Source organism: Ranitomeya variabilis, chromosome 4, assembly GCF_051348905.1.
Source record: "Ranitomeya variabilis isolate aRanVar5 chromosome 4, aRanVar5.hap1, whole genome shotgun sequence".
In the NCBI taxonomy this organism is placed as follows: Eukaryota; Metazoa; Chordata; class Amphibia; order Anura; family Dendrobatidae; genus Ranitomeya; species Ranitomeya variabilis.
Window position 1 is genome coordinate 18,931,806 of NC_135235.1, and position 18,974 is coordinate 18,950,779.

The following is an 18,974-nucleotide window of genomic DNA, read 5'->3' on the forward strand; positions in this document are numbered from 1 at the left end:
AACAGTTTTTATAGGAAGAAGTAATGACCAGATCAGAAGCAGCTGAAATGGAGCTGCATGTTTCTGACCAGCATAGTAAGAGTCATTAACGTCTTCAGCACCAGAGGACACTAAATCCATTTAATATGGGACACAAATCACACATCTCTAAAGAAGACTCATTCCAGCTCTTCCAGAGGGATCTGACACACTTGTGACAACGATATCTCATACTATTATCCCTCATACTACTATCTTTCATAATACTAACCCTCATACGACTATCTCTCATACTGTTAACCCTCATACTAGTAACCCTTGCTCTACTAAGACTCAATCTGCCAACCCAACTAACCTTCATACACAGTGGCGTAACTACAAAGTTATGGGCCCCGGTGCGAACTTCCAAATGGGGCCCCCCCCCCTACCTCCGTGACGCCCCCCCACCCCCTTCCCCTAGATACGCCTCGGACTGTTGCAGGAATCTCCTGCACTGCAACATGGTGTTGGGTGCCAGCACAGCCCGCACAGTGGTATATCCAGCACAGCCCGCACAGTGGTATATCCAGCACAGCCCGCACAGTGGTATATCCAGCACAGCCCGCACAGTGGTATATCCAGCACAGCCCGCACAGTGGTATATCCAGCACAGCCCGCACAGTGGTATATACAGCACAGCCCGCACAGTGGTATGTACAGCACAGCCCGCACAGTGGTATATACAGCACAGCCCGCACAGTGGTATATACAGCACAGCCCGCACAGGGGTAAATACAGCACAGCCCGCACAGGGGTATATACAGCACAGCCCGCACAGGGGTATATACAGCACAGCCCGCACAGGGGTATATACAGCACAGCCCGCACAGGGGTATATACAGCACAGCCCGCACAGGGGTATATACAGCACAGCCCGCACAGGTGTATATACAGCACAGCCCGCACAGGGGTATATACAGCAGAGCCCGCACAGTGGTATATACAGCACAGCCCGCACACTGGTATATCCAGCACAGCCCGCACAGGGGTATATACAGCAGAGCCCGCACAGGGGTATATACAGCACAGCCCGCACAGGGGTATATACAGCACAGCCCGCACAGGGGTATATACAGCACAGCCCGCACAGGGGTATATACAGCAGAGCCAGCACAGGGGTATATAGAGCACAGCCCGCACAGGGGTATATACAGCACAGCCCGCACAGGGGTATATACAGCACAGCCCGCACAGTGGTATATACAGCACAGCCCGCACAGGGGTATATGCAGCACAGCCAGCACAGGGGTATATGCAGCACAGCCAGCACAGGGGTATATAGAGCACAGCCAGCACAGGGGTATATAGAGCACAGCCCGCACAGGGGTATATAGAGCACAGCCAGCACAGGGGTATATAGAGCACAGCCAGCACAGGGGTATATAGAGCACAGCCCGCATCTCATCCCCCCCCCCCCGATAATGGCCCCACAGTCCGGTGAAAAAGAAAAAAAAAACTCTCCTCACCTTTCCTTTTGCCCGCGCTGCTCCTGGCGGCTGCAGTCTGCCCAGGACACTGCAGGTGCGCGATGATATGACATCATCGCGCACCCGCAGTGTACTGTCAGAGGCAGAGCGGGGAATGATGGGAGAGGAAGCGTCAGGTGACGCTCTCCTCCATCATTGCATTGAACTATACCGGTGTCATAGACGCCGGTATAGTTAAATGCGGCGGCGGCGGCGGCGGAACAGTGCAGCGGCCCACTACTGGCATCGGCTCTTCTGGCATTTGCCAGAAGTGCCCGATGTCCAGCCCGGCCCTGCCCTGACCTGCCGGCCCGGGGCCCCTGACCTGCGGGGCCCGGTCGCAATGGCGACCGCTGCGACCGCGGTCGTTACGCCCCTGTTCATACAACTAACCATCAAACTACTATCATACTACTGTCCCTCATGCTACTATCATACTACTATCCATCGTACTACTAACCCTCATATGAGTGTGAGTGCAGGTACATGGTAGAAATGTATACTTACTACCTGAATACTCTGATGGTGCCATGCTGTGGGGCCTCAAACTGTCCCTAGAAACTAGGACCTTAACTATCCCTGTCCCGGGGGTACTCTTGATGGTAGAGAGGCCCAAGTCTCTGACCTTACTAGGCTCCTGATATGCCCTAAGCTGTCATCCCCCAGGAGACCTGGGACAGATATGTTAGTATATAAACACGCAAAACAAACGCGGATAAGAAAAAGCAACTTACATACAAAAAACTCTCACCTAGGGTATAGAGGAATATAGGGAAGGAAAGGCAGTTACTAACCAAATGGGAATATGATAATGGAGACAGCATGCATCAATGTCCAGCAGCTACTGCGTACTCCAACTTCAGCAAGCCAGGAAGTAAACTTTCCCAGGTAGGGATGAGAAGGTCTGGCCAGGTTTTATAGAAGGGAGAAAATGAGCAGATTAGGAGCAGCTGTGAGATGGAGCTGCATGTCTGGTTGGACTACCTGGCAGCAGGTTTACCAGTCATCTAATAATCTCCTGCTGATAAAACTACAGCAAGCAGCCCAGTAAGTGATACATAGCGGGAATCAGGGTCTCTGTCTCTACCTTGTGCTGCTCCTAGATTAGGTGGCAAAAATCTGGTGATAGATTCCCTTTAAACTCTTTTATGGTGATTTACATATGACCAGGTATCACTATGTTAGCCTAGCCCCAAAATCACAGAGGTTCTACAGCTATAAAATCCTCTTTCTGAACCAGGAGGCTCAGGATGAAAGTAACATGTCATCCTCCAATATGGGAATCTAGCAGATTGTTACATTATGGCACAATAGTTCACAGAATATTTTCCACCTTGCATTTGGGTCTTTCTCTAGAGTCTTCATGGTTTCATTGATCGTCTACATTAATTTTCTTGGCGGTCTTCCTCTTCCCCTTCCTTCTTCCAATGAGCTGTGTCTCCCGACAATATGTCTAGGATTGTATCAAATAAAATAGAAAAGAAGAAGAACATCCTCAGGTGTAAAGTACCTGGAATGAACCAGGAAGGAGGAATTTACCAAATCCTTTAAATTAATGTCAAAGAATAAATTTTGTGCAGAGGAATCACCACCAGTGAAGAGGAGGAAGGAGGATGAAACGAGCTTCCAACCATAGAGAATTTAGATCAATCCTTCTAAATCAGAAAGACATCAACAAGTCAAAGCGTATTTGGAGGGTGATGCTTTAGAATCAAGAGGGAAAAGTCAAGATGTTCTCCCATTAGTGCAAATTTTACAAATATGTCTTATTGAAGAAATAATCCCTTACAAAACGAGGAGATGTCATAAAGTCTAGCTCTTAGTGACCCATAAGTGGCCATTACTGGAAAAATGTGGGGTAATTAATGTCGTCTACCAGCTGATCACCGGTAAATTTAATTTTTGCAGAGAAGATGTAGAGGAAAACCACAAGAAGTTTCATCTACTTCATCTGAAGTCCTGGGTTCAGAAAGGTCGGACAAGGCTCCCAAACGGTCACTTGTTCTTTGTAACGTAAAGCTTTATTATTGGAGATGAGCGGATCTTTTGAATCTCGAATTTGCTGTCTCGAATTGCTCGTATAATACACATGTGGAGAGGAGAGAGGAAGAGGACACCGCTAATCATAAGAGCTTACACTCTACAGGGAAGAGAGAGAGGACCTCACTGACCATAAGAGCTTACACTATACAGGAGAGAGAGGACCTCACTGACCATAAGAGCTTACACTCTACAGGAGAGAGAGGACCCCACTGACCATAAGAGCTTACACTCTACAGGAGAGAGAGAGGACCCTACTGACCATAAGAGCGTACACTCTACAGGAGAGGACCCCGCTGACCATAAGAGCTTACACTCTACAGGAGAGAGAGGACCCCACTGACCATAAGAGCTTACACTCTACAGGAGTGAGAGAGGACCTCACTGACCATAAGAGCTTACACTCTACAGGAGAGAGAGGACCCCACTGACCATAAGAGCTTACACTCTACAGGAGTGAGAGAGGACCTCACTGACCATAAGAGCTTACACTCTACAGGAGAGAGAGGACCCCACTGACCATAAGAGCTTACACTCTACAGGAGAGAGAGGACCCCACTGACCATAAGAGCTTACACTCTACAGGAGAGAGGACCCCACAGACCATAAGAGCTTACACTCTACAGGAGTGAGAGAGGACCTCACTGACCATAAGAGCTTACACTCTACAGGAGAGAGAAGACCCCACTGATCATAAGAGCTTACACTCTACAGGAGAGAGAGGACCTCACTGACCATAAGAGCTTACACTCTACAGGAGAGAGAGGACCCCACTGATCATAAGAGCTTACACTCTACAGGAGAGAGAGAGGACCCCACTGACCATAAGAGCTTACACTCTACAGGAGAGAGAGGACCCCACTGACCATAAGAGCTTACACTCTACAGGAGAGAGAGGACCCCACTGACCATAAGAGCTTACACTCTACAGGAGAGAGAGAGAACCCCACTGACCATAAGAGCTTACACTCTACAGGAGAGAGAGGACCCCACTAACCATAAGAGCTTACACTCTACAGGAGAGAGAGGACCCCACTGACCATAAGAGCTTACACTCTACAGGAGAGAGAGGACCCCACTTACCATAAGAGCTTACACTCTACAGGAGAGAGAGGACCCCACTGACCATAAGAGCTTACACTCTACAGGAGAGAGAGGACCCCACTGATCATAAGAACTTACACTCTACAGGAGAGAGAGGACCCCACTGACCATAAGAGCTTACACTCTACAGGAGAGAGAGAGGACCACACTGACCATAAGAGCTTACACTCTACAGGAGTGAGAGGACCTCACTGACCATAAGAGCTTACACTCTACAGGAGAGAGAGGACCCTACTGACCATAAGAGCGGACACTCTACAGGAGAGAGAGAGGACCCCACTGACCATAAGAGCTTACACTCTACAGGAGAGAGAGAGGACCCCACTGACCATAAGAGCTTACACTCTACAGGAGAGAGGACCCCACTGACCATAAGAGCTTACACTCTACAGGAGAGAGAGGACCCCACTGACCATAAGAGCTTACACTCTACAGGAGAGAGAGAGGACCCCACTGACCATAAGAGCTTACACTCTACAGGAGAGAGAGAGGACCCTACTGACCATAAGAGCGGACACTCTACAGGAGAGAGAGAGGACCCCACTGACCATAAGAGCTTACACTCTACAGGAGAGAGAGGACCCCACTGAACATAAGAGCTTACACTCTACAGGAGAGAGAGGACCCCACTGACCATAAGAGCTTACACTCTACAGGAGAGAGAGAGAACCCCACTGACCATAAGAGCTTACACTCTACAGGAGAGAGAGGACCCCACTAACCATAAGAGCTTACACTCTACAGGAGAGAGAGGACCCCACTGACCATAAGAGCTTACACTCTACAGGAGAGAGAGGACCCCACTTACCATAAGAGCTTACACTCTACAGGAGAGAGGACCCCACTGACCATAAGAGCTTACACTCTACAGGAGAGAGAGGACCCCACTGACCATAAGAGCTTACACTCTATAGGAGAGAGAGGACCCCACTGACCATAAGAGCTTACACTCTACAGGAGAGAGAGGACCCCACTGACCATAAGAGCTTACACTCTACAGGAGAGAGAGGACCCCACTGACCATAAGAGTTTACACTCTACAGGAGAGAGAGAACCCCACTGACCATAAGAGCTTACACTCTACAGGAGAGAGAGGACCCCACTGACCATAAGAGCTTACACTCTACAGGAGAGAGAGGACCCCACTAACCATAAGAGCTTACACTCTACAGGAGAGAGAGGACCCCACTGACCATAAGAGCTTACACTCTACAGGAGAGAGAGGACCCCACTTACCATAAGAGCTTACACTCTACAGGAGATAGGACCCCACTGACCATAAGAGCTTACACTCTACAGGAGAGAGAGGACCCCACTGACCATAAGAGCTTACACTCTACAGGAGAGAGAGGACCCCACTGACCATAAGAGCTTACACTCTACAGGAGAGAGAGGACCCCACTGACCATAAGAGCTTACAATCTACAGAAGAGAGAAGACCCCACTGACCATAAGAGCTTACACTCTACAGGAGAGGGAGGACCCCACTGACCATAAGAGCTTACACTCTACAGGAGAGAGAGAGGACCCCACTGACCATAAGAGCTTACACTCTACAGGAGAGAGAGAGGACGCCACTGACCATAAGAGCTTACACTCTACAGGAGAGAGAGGACCCCACTGACTATAAGAGCTTACACTCTACAGGAGAGAGAGGACCTCACTGACCATAAGAGCTTACACTCTACAGGAGAGAGAGGACCCCACTGACCATAAGAGCTTACACTCTAAAGGAGAGAGAGGACCCCACTGACCATAAGAGCTTACACTCTACAGGAGAGAGAGGACCCCACTGACCATAAGAGCTTACACTCTATAGGAGAGAGAGGACCCCACTGACCATAAGAGCTTACACTCTACAGGAGAGAGAGAGAACCCCACTGACCATAAGAGCTTACACTCTACAGGAGAGAGAGGACCCCACTGACCATAAGAGCTTACACTCTACAGGAGAGAGAGAGAACCCCACTGACCATAAGAGCTTACACTCTACAGGAGAGAGAGGACCCCACTAACCATAAGAGCTTACACTCTACAGGAGAGAGAGGACCCCACTGACCATAAGAGCTTACACTCTACAGGAGAGAGAGGACCCCACTTACCATAAGAGCTTACACTCTACAGGAGAGAGGACCCCACTGACCATAAGAGCTTACACTCTACAGGAGAGAGAGGACCCCACTGACCATAAGAACTTACACTCTACAGGAGAGAGAGGACCCCACTGACCATAAGAGCTTACACTCTACAGGAGAGAGAGGACCCCACTGACCATAAGAACTTACACTCTACAGGAGAGAGAGGACCCCACTGACCATAAGAGCTTACACTCTACAGGAGATAGGACCCCACTGACCATAAGAGCTTACACTCTACAGGAGAGAGAGGACCCCACTGATCATAAGAGCTTACACTCTACAGGAGAGAGAGGACCCCACTGACCATAAGAGCTTACACTCTACAGGAGAGAGAGGACCCCACTGACCATAAGAGCTTACACTCTACAGGAGAGAGAGGACCCCACTGACCATAAGAGCTTACACTCTACAGGAGAGAGAGGACCCCACTGACCATAAGAGCTTACACTCTACAGGAGAGAGAGGACCCCACTGACCATAAGAGCTTACACTCTACAGGAGAGAGAGAACCCCACTGACCATAAGAGCTTACACTCTACAGGAGAGAGGACAAAACTGACAATAAGAGCTTACACTCTACAGGAGAGAGAGGACCCCACTGATCATAAGAGCTTACACTCTACAGGAGAGAGGACAAAACTGACCATAAGAGCTTACACTCTACAGGAGAGAGAGGACCCCACTGACCATAAGAGCTTACACTCTACAGGAGAGGACCCCGCTGACCATAAGAGCTTACACTCTACAGGAGAGAGAGGACCCCGCTGACCATAAGAGCTCACACTTTACAGGAGATATAGACTTACCCAGTAACTCTGTAGATGGAAAATGACTGCTGTACAAACTATGATCCACTGAGAACCGCTGATCTGTGATGGCCCCGGTATTGACCACCACTGTACACGGTGTGATAATGTCACCTCGCTTGATGTAAGAGCTTCAGAGCATTGTGGTGACGCCGTGCAGCAACGTTAAATTACATTTCCCCGTGGTCTGATGCTTCAACAGTGTGGGAAATAGTGTTGGCGAAGATTTGTGAATCAAATGTCAAAATGTTTGAGTTCACTTGAAACCGCAAATTTCAGGAAATTCGACTCAAACACGATCCTCGATGAATCCGTCCAGTGATTTTTACTAATTATAGTTCCATGCAGACAAGACGCAGGAGACAAGTTGGTGTCTACTATATTTGTACTGTATATGAGGACAATAATTCAGCACTTTATGACTCAGAAACCCGTATGCAACAAAATTACCGTACTCCCACTGAAGAACCAATCTTACAATTCATCACTTGGTGGCTGCACAACAGAAGGGTCATGGTAACTCAGTGGTGGAACCAGGGCATCTTCTACGAGGATCGGGCTAATGTAGCAATGATCACTGATGTGCCAACTCTGATATGTTATCATCAATTGTCTTGTTACCTTCGGTCTTGATTGATAACACTTCACGGCAAACCTTGACCTGCCGAAATACCAAGATATGACTTGGATGTAACGTTGAGCAAAAATGCAGTAATCCGGTACCTCAATGGTCCTAAAATCTATAGAGTATGGGAATTATGATACCTAGTTGGATATGATGGAAGAAAGTTGCTGCTCTCACCTCCTGACCCACGTGAGCCACATCTAATTGGATTTAACTGTGGAAATGCCTTCAGTTATGGAACACCGAAACTGACACTAATGAGGCTCAAATGTAATAAATGAGGCAAAGGGATAAGTGAATTTATCTCGTGTGCCTCAGCATCTCATAAAATGATTATGATTCTGCTGTCTACCGTTCCTTCTTTGCCGATGGCTGCAAATGAGGCAAGAATGGAGGGGCAGCCGGAGTAAGGAATCAGCAGACACCTACAGACAATTAGCGCTCATAGGCAGCAGTGTCGAGATGCCAGCCACTGCCACACTGAATTGTCGTATCTTGTCTCGCTCACTCGCAGATTCCTCCATGACACAAGCCGTTTTGTTTCATCTCCCCCGGAAATTGACTGATTTGGTTAATATACATGATCGCTGTCATTTCCACGTCAATTACCTGGATGAAGATCTTAGCATGTTTGCAAATGTCACATCATGAGGAAAGTTACTGGGAAAAGTTTTGTCACTTTTTTCTATTAAATAATTTTTTTCCTATTCTAGGTCACTTTTTTTGTTTCAGACACACAATTTAAGTCTCGGAAACAGATGGTGCGGAGCTGGTGACGATGCTGTGCTGAGTGAAGCTCGAAATAGCGAAAAAACGCACTTTAAATAAACTAAAGTCAATAGAAATGTGTAATACGGAATTAATTGAAAAAAAGTTATTAAAAGTTTGGATATTTGTTTTTTTAAATCAATTGCCTCAATTAGTTTCCACTGTTACTATCCATAGCCACAATGAACATTATTGATCTCCGGGGGCTGAAACTAGTTCTTATTTCACAATTTGCAAAAGTCATTCACAAATGAAGTTATGGTACTTTTTTTACAACCCGGAGCTGGACACTTTATGGGTCTACAGAAATTTGCCAATTTTTGATTTTTGGTTCGTTCACCAGATTAATAAATGTCATTGTCAGGAATGGAGACCAATTCATTGGTGCAACCGATGCAGACACATAGGGGCCCAGGAATAAAGGGGGCCACTGCTATATCCAAACCAGGATGGGATTGTTTATTATGGTGAGCTGTTGGACTACAAAGGGCCCATATACTGTTTTTGTACAGGGGACCTTTTCTGTTTGTGTTCACCAGCGGACTTAGTCATTTGGAGATTTTGCAGTCTCCAAAGAATCCTAGAATGTTAGAGTTGGAAGAGACCTCAAGGTTCATCATGTCCAACCTGCTCAATGCAGGATTCACTGAACCATTTCAAACCGATGTCTGTCCAGCCTCTGTGTGAAGACTTCCATTGAAGGAGAACTCACCACCTCTCGTGGCAGCCTGTTCCACTCATTGATCACCCTCACTGTCAAAAAGTCTTTTCTAATATCTAATCTGTGTCTCCTCCCATTCAGTTTCCTCCCATTGCTTCTCGTGTTTCCATGTGCAAATGAGAATAACGATGATCCCTCTACACTGTGACAGCCCTTCAGATATTTGTAGAGGGCTATTGTCTCCTCTTAGTCTTCTTTTTTGCAAGCTAAACATTCCCAGATTCTGTAACCGTTCCTCGTAGGACATACTTTGCAGCCCAGTCACCATCCTGGTAGCTCTTCTCTGAACTTGCTCCAGTTTTTCAATGTCTTTTTTAAAATGTTCCCAGGACTGGACCCAGTATTCCAGATGAGGTCTGACAAAGGAAGAGTAGAGGGTAATAATTACTACATGTGACTGTATGCTTCTCTTAATACATCCTAGAACTGTGTTTGCCTTTTTTGCTGCTGCATCACACTGTTGACTCACGTGCGTCTGTGATCTATTACTATACCCGTCTCTTTCACACGTGCTGTTGCTTAGTTCTATTCCTCCAATTCTGTAGATGTAATTTTCACTTTTCTTGACCAGATGTAGAATCTTGCATTTTTCCCTGTGAAATACCATTCTACCATTCTCAGTCTCTGCCCATTGTTCAAGCTTATCTAGATCCTTCTGAATACTTTCTCTGTCTTCTCTAGTGTAAAGGTACCGTCACATTAAGCGACGCTGCAGCGATGGCGACAGCGATACCGATCGCTGCAGCGTCGCTGTTTGGTCGCTGGAGAGCTGTCACACAGACCGCTCTCCAGCGACCAACGATGCCGAGGTCCCCGGGTAACCAGGGTAAGCATCGGGTTGCTAAGCGCAGGGCCGCGCTTAGTAACCCGATGTTTACCCTGGTTACCAGCGTAAAAGTTAAAAAAACAAACAGCACATACTCACCAGCGCGTCCCCCAGCGTCTGCTTCCTGACACTGACTGAGCTCCGGCCCTAACAGCAGAGCGGTGACGTCACCGCTGTGCTTTCACTTTCAGTTTAGGGCCGGCGCTCAGTCAGTGTCAGGAAGCAGAGGCTGGGGGACGCGCTGGTGAGTATGTGCTGTTTGTTTTTTTAACTTTTACGCTGGTAACCAGGGTAAACATCGGGTTACTAAGCGCGGCCCTGCGCTTAGTAACCCGATGTTTACCCTGGTTACCAGTGTAAAATATCGCTGGTATCCTTGCTTTTGCTGTCAAACACGGCGATACACGGCGACCTAGCGACCAAATAAAGTGCAGACCTTCTAGCAGCGACCAGCAATTTCACAGCGGGATCCAGATCGCTGCTGCGTGTCAAATACAGCGATATCGCTATCCAGGTCGCTGCAACGTCACGGATCGCTGGCGATATCGCCTAGTGTGACGGTACCTTTAGCTATCCCTTCTAGCTTTGCATCGTCTGCAAATTTGATTAGTTTACCTTCAGTTCCCTTATCTAGATCATTTACAAAAATGTTGAACAACACTGGAGCCAGCACAGAGCCTTGTGATACCCCACTTGTAACACTCTTCCAATTGGATGGGCAACCATTTATTACCACTCTGAGTACAGTCACGGAGCCAGTTATGTTCCATCTTGAATTGCTTTTCATGGGTGCATGAACTTTTGTTCATGAAATCAACGGGTCCCACCAGAAGAAAATGCTGGGAGAGGATAGGAGGAGCCAAACAAAACTTATTGTTTTGTTATTGAGATCCTTTCCTGGATCTCATCATATCTGACAGATCGGACATTCAGTGTCTCCCTCCGCCACACCACCTCCTCACCTCGCCCCTTGTCAGTCGGTGTTCCTCAAGGCTCTGTTCTAGGACCCCTACTCTTCTCCATCTACACCTTCGGTCTGGGACAGCTCATAGAATCCCACGGTATGCAGTACCATCTCTATGCTGATGACACGCAGATCTACCTATCCGGACCTGACCTCACCTCCTTACTTACCAAAATCCCGCACTGTCTGTCTGCTATTTCAGCCTTCTTTTCTGCTCGCTTTCTACAACTGAACATGGACAAAACAGAATTCATCATCTTTCCCCCATCTCACTCTACCCCTCCACCAGACCTATCCATCAATGTCAATGGCTGCTCACTTTCCCCAGTCCCACACGCCCGGTGCCTCGGGGTGATCCTCGACTCTGCCCTCTCTTTCAAGCCACATATCCAAGCCCTTGCCTCCTCCTGCCGCCTCAAACTCAAAAACATTTCCCGGATCCGCGCATTCCTTGACCGTGACACCACAAAAACACTAGTGCATGCCCTTATCATCTCCCGCCTCGACTACTGCAACATCCTATTCTCTGGACTCCCCTCTAGCACTCTGGCACCACTCCAATCCATCCTACACTCTGCTGCTCGACTAATATACCTGTCTCCCCGCTATTCCCCAGCCTCTCCCCTATGCCAAGCCCTTCACTGGCTTCCTATTGCCCAGAGACTCCAGTTCAAAACCCTCACAATGACCTACAAAGCCATCCACAACCTATCTCCTCCATACATCTGTGACATGATCAACCGGTACCTACCAACACGCAACCTCCGATCCTCTCAAGATCTCCTTCTCTACTCCCCTCTCATCTCTTCTTCCCACAACCGCATCCAAGACTTCTCCCGTGCTTCCCCCATACTCTGGAACTCTCTACCCCAGCACATCAGACTCTCGCCTACCATAGAAACTTTCAAAAAGAACCTGAAGACTCACCTCTTCCGACAAGCCTACAGCCTGCAGTGATCCTCAACCTACTGAACCGCCGCACAACCAGCTCTGCCCTCTCCTAGTGTATCATCACCCATCCCCTGCAGATTGTGAGCCCTCGCGGGCAGGGTCCTCCCTCCTTATGTACCCGTGTGCCTTGTTTTTTTTTTTTGCTCATGTCTAATGTATTTGTCTATATTTGCCCCGTATTTCACATGTAAAGCGCCATGGAATAAATGGCGCTATAAAAATGAATAATAATAATAATAATAATAAATAATTCCCACCTACTACTCAGCCAAATGGACCAATTTGGAGGGTTTTTTTTAGCAAAATCTGGAAATTCAATTACAGTAACTACATTTATTTTGGTTTTAGCTTTGTTTGGACTTTACGGAAGACAAATTAGGAATCGCCAAACAACCTCTGAAAGTAAAGTGTCCTCAGCTGTGGAACTTCAGATACATTTTCGCCGTAACTTTACAAATTATTATTGGACACTGTTCATCTTCTGATTTATCAGAGAAGCATTTTTTGACAGTCATCATTTTAGCGTTATTTCTCACCTGGTGAGGTGGATCCTCGAAGCCCTTGGTCCGTATGAGCAGATATTGTTCAGCCTGGGCAGATGATGGTGGTAAAGCTGGGAAATCCAGATGGAAAATTAGAACATCGATGGCAGAAAACTGGACTCACGGAATGAAATGCAACTGAACTGAGTGACACAGGAGGATCTATTGATGGGCTGGGCTAGCGGCGTAGCAGAGTTACTGTGGGTCAGTGGTGAAACGGACCTGACACCAGATCTCCAAGGAAATGGGCCACCAGGGAAATAAGCGTTCACCTCTCCACTACCAAAGACCATCATGGAAGCATTAATTCACCCTCCTCCATCCTACACCACTATGGAATCACCATGAATGGTCCATTGCTCGAGACAAAGGAGAAGAAACATTTCCTTGGGCATTGTTTCCTTTCTGTATGTTTTCCCTGTTACCAATGGTCTTTATTGCACCGTGGAACTACAGGAAAGAACCAACGAACCAAACTAGCAGAGCGGTCATACAGCACAGTGTAGGGAAACGACGGCCGTTAACACCGCGCCATCTGCCGTCCCCCGCATAAGCCTGCAGCTGTTGTCTACCCCAACATACCCTAAACCTCAATGATATTTTTACCCCTTTTTTTTATAATCCTACGACTCATTATCTAAGGTCATTACTTATAGCAAATAGAATGAGCAAATCTCATGAAAAATAGTTAGGTCTCCACAATGTTTAATCTGAGTTTAGCAGCCGGAGTAATAGATGACTGGAATTTTAGAAAGGTCTTAATTTGTCGTGACATTTTCATGCTGATGACATTTTTGAAGCTCGGTTATTATTGTATATTCTGAGTTCTTGCTCAAACAATGTACACTGATGTCAACTTCCATCATTATTGATGGCAAAAAAAGAGAAAGGTTCATCAGCCTGCTATTCATCTAAGATGACATCAGTCCAGGGGATAAGGAGCCGATGACATCAGATTTAAAGGGGTTTTACAGGATTAGAAAAACAGATCTACTTTATCCAAAAAATAATAGCGCCACCCCTGTCTGCAGGTTTAGTGTGGTATTGCAGCTCAGTGCTCTTTACTCTTAAGTCTCAATTTTGAAACCGCCTCTGTGCAACACCTTAAAACACAGAAACATCTTCTTTTTGAATGCACCTTATAGTCTAATTTACAAGGGACAAATGTAAATTATGTAATATGTGTCCTTTCAAAACCTTGCAGAAAAGCATGACCTCGCCGTCCTCCATAACAAGTTGAAACTGCTTTTATGTTCACCTGCCAATCTGAACTGTCCAGATACTTATTCTCTGTAATGTGCCATCTAGGGTGGGTGGTTCTTCTTTATCATAATTCTACCAGCACTATAGGTGCTGGAAATTCATCTGTGTCACATCACGCCATGCATTGCTCCTATCACTGTGCAGTGGCTTACATCGAACTAACCTGATGATCTAACCCTATTTCTGATCTACCACCCCGTGGAATTTCTTCTACTTCCCATTTTTTGTCACTTTTAGTTTGCCAACTTTTTGCAGATTCGTTTTTGTAGCTACCAACCAGACTGTCCGATATGTGTGATCAGAAGAATCGGATTGGGCAGTGTCGGCAGAGCTCGCCTCATCCCCAGCCGTCGAGAGATCTCCATTGGGAAGTTTCTAAATTCTGCAACTGTTGCAACTTTGGCATCAAGCCGTTCCAAGCTCGCACCACGATGCATCCGCTTCTTTTACCTTCTTCACGCCGTACTGATCTTTCACACGTTTTGGCCCCACTATATTCACAAACTAACAGACATGAAGGGTAATCAATGATGACGATCACCTTCCACAAAACCTTTTCCATTCACTCTGCGCAGAGTTAGACCCAAGAGCGAAAACATTGTCGCCTGAATCGAGGGAAGTCCGCATCATTTTGGGTCATCTTTTCCCCATCAATCGAATCTTTGATACAAATAATGATTCCAGCCACACAGATGTTACTTTCCCCAGGTTGGGGATTCTTGTGGATTCTGTAGTCAGATTAGACCCTTAATTTCCTCTTCCAGTTGGCTTTGGGTTCGATGGTCTTATCTCTCCGTTACCGCGACTATAAAGTGCAGAATTTATAGTAACATTTGTGTCTAGTGATTTGGTTGTGGAGCTGCGAGGCTCGAGCCTTGTGTTTTCTGCCGGAGTAGAACACCGAGGTGTTAGCGGGTCTGTCTGCAGCAGATGCTAGAACATTTGTCTTGTCTGCATCCCTAGCTGGGAGGTCGTGGCTTGAATCTCTCCATCTGTCTCCGGAGCTGATCCCAGATTTAGTTCTTTAAGGAGCCATTGGCACCTGGACTGCAGAACAACTGAGCGCCAGTTCACCTGCAATGATTGCTCCTTTATGCAGAGAACGCTCTTTGTTCTGTTGATGGAAGGGAGTGTGAGGGGAATTCTGGTAGTAGCTGTTTTACCGTTTGATTCATTTCTTGAGTCCTCTGATTGATATCTTGAAGTGTACAGAGTCTGGGAATTCACTATGTACCAGCATTAGTATGGGGGCAGATTGGCTTTTCTTAAAGCGCACCTGTCATCCCAGTGACCAATCATAAAAAGCTCTTGTGTGGACATGAGAAATGACACTAGTTCATGCCCTTCTGCAACTTGTATCCTGTGTTTTTCACCACTCCCACCCTCCCTGCAGGCTCTATCTCTAGTTTTCAGCTTAGCCTGAGATACTGTCTGCCAGCATACACCGACATGAGGGATTCCTGCTCTCATATTTCTATGTAGCTCATGTTCAGAGACATTAGCAGCATGGGGGTATTATACAGCAGTACTGAGCAGTGTAACTGTGAATCCAGTGCTCCAATGAGATAAAATACTTACTAGAAAGCAACAAGGAGGAAATTATACATCAGTGCTGGGCAGTGTAACTGCGAACCTAGTAATCTAATGAGTTAAAACATTTACTAGAAAGCAACATGAAGGAAATTATACAGCAGTACTGAGCAGTGTAACTGTGAATCCAGTATTCTAATGAGATAAAGCACTTACTAGAAAGTAACATGGAGGAAATTATCCATCATGGCTGAGTAGTATAACTGTGAATCTAGTACTTCAGTGAGATAAAATACTTACTAGCAAGCAACTTGAAGTAAATTATACATCAGTACTGAGCAGTGAAACTGTGAATGTAGTACTCCAAAGAGATAAAATTCTTACTAGAAAGCAACATTAAGGAAATTATACAGTAGTACTGAGAAGTGTAACTGTAATTCTGGTACTCTAATGAGGTAAAATATTTACTAGAAAGCAACTTGTAGGAATTTATACATCAGAGATGAGCAGCAAAACTGTGAATCGAGATCTACAATGAGATAAAACACTTACTAGAAAGCAACATGAAAGAAATTATGCATCAAGACTGAGCAGCGTAACTGTGAATCTAGCACTGGATTGAGAAGTCTGGGTTATGTGCTTGGTTCTCCAGAATGGGACATGCTCAGTTTGACCAGTAGATGAGGATCCAGAAGTGGTGACCTACAATTACTCCTCATTATTAACTCTAACTCTCTGATAATATAAGTAAAATAAGTTTTTATACAAGATAGTTGTTTTAGCCCTGCAATAAGAGTTGTATTTTGCGGTTTCTATATAATGAAGACACGGTAACAGCAGAATGGTGGGTGTACAGTAGTTCTGAGAGTATCGGGGTCATGATGGGGAACCAATAGAGACTGTTTGGACGTGCAAAGTTAGAGAAATAGCCAGAAAGTGGGTATGTGGAGATGCCAGAAGATATAGTAATAACCCAGAGGTCTGACTGGTATGAAACCAGTAATCCCATGATACATTGAAGAACCAGCAGTCAAAAGAATTTCTGGAGTAAATTGTAACGGAGGAGTCATAGACCTTATATAAAGTAGCTGTCTGCCTAATGCTCGCTTAGCTGCAAACTATTCCTCCTTAGCCCCCATTCACAAGAACAATGGCTGGAAAAGGGAATATATCGATCGAAGACACCTCCCTTAAAAAAAAAAAGAAAAGATAATCGACATTTGAAATCCAACGTACCCAACTCTTCCTTCTTTCCCCTGACATCTGCCTTCAGGTGAGAGACACATTAGGTGGTCTTCCACAAATTGGTCGGTTGTCCATGTTTCATCATGGAGACCTCTATGGGTCTCTAGGGTGTTTCTACAGCACAGATACTTTTCATTTATTATTTTTTATTCTGATTTTTTCTGTAAATCTTGCCTTTTAAATGTAACAATTTCACAACTTTTTTTTATCTAGTTCTAAATTCTTTCAGAACTCGATGACACTCAGCAAGCGGTATTGATAATTCTGCCAGCAGGGATAATAATAGCATCTGAATGATACCTTGTGCCAGGATTGACTGTATGAGGCAGGATGTATATTCTGGGGGCGATGGCAGAGACTCTTACATGCGGAACGCACTTCTGTACTCTGATTTCGTCTTGCACAGTGATGTGTTTGACAATTTAACTCATTTTCAGCAACAGTAAAATGCTTTGATTGCAACAAAATGTAATGACGGCAAAGAAATGTGGTGTTCGATTGACTCTTGTTCTGGATTTCAGATGCTCAGTACATCGTCTGTAAGATGAACAATTGCTCGGAGACGGTGAGGATGAAACCCTTCGCAGGATACATTGACACCAACTCCCTCATCGTCCAAGATGAATATGTCTTTGTCCAGGTAAGTCAATACCAGCCTTCCCTACAGGATGTCTCCTTCTTCATATAAGCTACAAAAGATCTCTCAAAATATTGAAAAGTCGCCTTATTATTTGAGCAAAAAGTCATATTTTCTTACTGGTGATTTATAGTTTGTGTTGGACTTGTGGAAATATTCAGAAACTCCTCAGTATCGGCAGAGGTTCGGTATAAGGCTCGAGAAATGGGCTGAGGAACCTAATTCTTCTCTCCCTAATTCGGGAGACAAGGTGGATCTGTAGACTACAGGAGACCCCAATGGACAATCCAGATGATCAGAACTGAGCCCCGATAAGACAAAGCTAAAATACATCCCAGCCTCCAAAAATGGAGGAATGCACTGCACGATTAGTCCGGTGCCGCACAATACGGCGGTTTTACCGCAGAATGCAGTCATGGCGGCTTTACGTAGACGGCATGGTCGTCCCAGCACTACGCAACGGTGAGCTTGGACTTTTAAAGATTTCTCTAGTCCTTGTCCAACTACACCATGACCCAACCGTAGCCATGATATGTTGGCTATGTCTACACAGCGACAAGTAGCCATGCAAAACTAAGATTGTCGAGCTTCCAGTAGCAACTAATTATAGTGAATGTAGTTGCACAGAAATCCAGTAGGGTTGGATTTGTTAGGTCGCAGGTCTCAATGTAGCATTTGTAGCTCTAGTCTAAACTGGCCCTATCAATTAGATAGATGTTGGCCGGGCTATCATTTGGCTGACTGCCAGTATCAAACTGGGGAGGTAGGAGCCGTCCAGTAACTGATTCAGCTACATGTAATATTACCTGTCCCTCATTCACAAATTCTCCTATGGGTCTATATAATAGGAAACTAGTTAGGTTTGTTAAATTAATGTGGAACATATGCTCATATAGACTGGTGGTGGCCCAATCCAGTACAGCGGCCCACCAGGAGATTCTCCTGCTCTCCCGTCGGCCAGTCCATGCCGGCTGACAGCTGCCTCTCCTGACTCACCCATACAGGAGTGTTTGACTCTGTGTCCTCTATAAGAGACTGTCTGACTTATCTCCCCACTGAGCAAAAGCATCAGGGCAATTGTCTGCATTCCTCCCATAGGTGAATATAGAGTAATATGCTACCTTACAGCCTATTCGATCAAACAGACTGCTATTTTTTTTTTTTTTTTGGCCAAAATACTTAAAATCATCGTTACTATGCTTACTCATATTTTAGGGAGTCACATGAAACCCATTTATTTTTGTGATTTTTGCAGGTTTACCATCTTGTCTAGGTCACCTGAGATGGCAGTTTGGATTAGTACAGTTTAATTACAATAGTGTACAAAGTA

General features: G+C 45.9%; 1 protein-coding gene across 3 annotated transcripts in view; it reads left to right on the top strand.

Moving 5' to 3' along the window:
- The window catches only part of SORCS1 (sortilin related VPS10 domain containing receptor 1), a 702,133-nt gene that overhangs the window by 459,030 nt on the left and 224,129 nt on the right, over positions 1 to 18,974 (top strand). For all 3 annotated transcript variants that reach the window (XM_077258071.1, XM_077258072.1, XM_077258073.1), the window contains exon 7: positions 17,529 to 17,647. In XM_077258071.1, coding sequence (XP_077114186.1) covers positions 17,529 to 17,647 — 119 coding nt within the window. The remainder of the gene's footprint in view (positions 1 to 17,528; positions 17,648 to 18,974) is intronic.